Below are 2,083 nucleotides of genomic sequence, written 5' to 3' on the forward strand. Positions count from 1 at the left end.
AATCCAAAAGACTCAGTGTGTCACCTTCTCAAACCGCCATAAAAACCCCCCCGTTCAAATTTTATTTAAAAATTCTCCAATCTCCAACGCTTCTGAAGTAAAATTTTTGGGAGTAACATTTGATAGGAAACTTAAATGGTCTTCCCATATTAATAATTTAGTTACTAAATGCGAAAAAAATTTAAATATCATCAGATCATTATCTGGCGTTTGGTGGGGAGCTCACCCTACTTGCATTAAGTTGCTTTACAATGCACTTATTCGAAGCCATCTCGACTATGCCTGCCCACTTTTTAGTACTGCCTCAAAAAATGTACTTAATAAATTAGACAAAATTCAATCTAAATCTTTGCGAATAATAACTGGAGCGATGCAATCGTCACCCATCAATTCCCTTCAAGTAGAATGTTCTGATCCTCCTCTTTATTTAAGGCGTCAACTATTTGCTGACAAATTTGTTCTTAAATGTTTAAATTCTAAATGTCATCAGGTTATCCCCAGCGTCTCGTTGTTCATTGACTCAAACCATTCATCTACAATCAGAGCTTCAACTAAACCTCTTCCTGACATCTGTAAAAATTTTAAGTCTCTCTCAGAGCTCCACATCATCCAAAATGATCTACTTCCCTTATACAAACTAAAATATAGTCACGTCACCCTATCCCCAACAATATTAGAAGGGATTGGAATCTTTAAAAGTCATTATCATCAATCATCAATCAAGCTAAACTCAGAAGTGCGCGATCTTAACGCACGCGTGTCCCACATGGAACAGACAGCCAGGGAAACCAACGTCGAGATCCAGTGCGTACCTGAGCATAAATCTGAGAATCTGATATCGATCGTTAAACAACTTGGAACCGTGATTTCTCGCCCCTTTGCCGAGTCGGAAATACTTAACATTCATCGAGTCCCCAAGATCAAACCAGATTCCAGAAGGCCCAAGTCAATCGTCGTGAAGCTCCCGAGCGTGAGGGCAAGGGATGAAGTCCTGGCTGCAGTCGTCAGCTACAACAAGAAAAACATGAACTCCAAGCTAAATTCAACACATCTAGGCATCGACGGCATCAAATCACCGGTATATGTCAGCGAACACCTCACACCAGCAAACAAGGCCCTGCATGCAGCCACGAGGATTAAAGCGAAAGAAGCTAATTATAAATTCGTGTGGATCCGTAATGGTAAAATACTTGTACGTAAAGATGAAAACTCAGCGCATGTAGTGGTGATTCGCAACCAGGACTCGTTAGCTTCGCTTGCCTGATTCCTACCGTATTTTGTTTAATTTCAATTGGTATATTATCTGTGAATTATGTATACTGACATGGACAACCTAAGAATTTATTACCAGAATTGCAGGGGTTTAAGAACTAAACTTAATGAAGTTTATCTAGAAATACTTAATAACAATTTTGATATTATTATTCTAACTGAAACATGGTTGAACGACTCTATATCTGATGCAGAAATTTTTGGCTCGCGTTATAATGTTTTCAGAAGGGACCGTAACAGTTCTTCTAACCATAAAAGTGACGGAGGGGGTGTATTGATAGCCGTTTTACAAGAGTACCAAACAAACCGCTGTAAGCATTGGGAAAGTACCTTGGAAGACGTATGGGTGACTATCAAATTCAGCCAGAACAAATTAACGAGATGTCTCTATATCTGTGCTCTTTATATACCCCCCCCGTTGCTTGTTGATAATTTTGAATACCTTTTTGAAAAAATTAGCAATGTTATGGAAGGCGTTGGTGAATCGAATTTGTTAATTATAGGAGATTTCAACCTGGCAGGTATTCGTTGGACCCGCAATGAGCCTAACCAGACTCATTTCTTATCTCCAGAAAATTATAATAATGACATCGGCAACCATCTTGTGAACTTTCTTGCCCTAAATAACCTCAATCAATTCAATGACATTGTGAATAGTAACGGTAGAATCTTAGATCTCGTTTTATCCAATTCACATGAACTACAAGTCAGGCAAAGTACCGATATCTTAAGTCGCATTGATGTACATCACCCACCCTTAGAGATTGATTTTAGTTTTGATTTCAAACTAACAAAAATGCTAAAAAATAAA

General features: G+C 38.4%; 1 protein-coding gene across 1 annotated transcript; it reads left to right on the forward strand.

Annotated features, from left to right (window-relative positions):
* The first annotated feature begins 766 nt into the window (after positions 1-766).
* Positions 767-1,264, forward strand: LOC149422173 (uncharacterized). The gene has a single exon (XM_089633545.1). The coding sequence runs from the start codon at positions 767-769 to the stop codon at positions 1,262-1,264; it is 498 nt and encodes a 165-aa protein (XP_089489671.1).
* The last annotated feature ends 819 nt before the right edge of the window (positions 1,265-2,083 follow it).

Source organism: Hesperophylax consimilis, chromosome 7 (genome assembly GCF_061612785.1).
Source record: "Hesperophylax consimilis isolate HC1 chromosome 7, BYU_Hcon_1.0, whole genome shotgun sequence".
NCBI classification, from domain to species: Eukaryota; Metazoa; Arthropoda; class Insecta; order Trichoptera; family Limnephilidae; genus Hesperophylax; species Hesperophylax consimilis.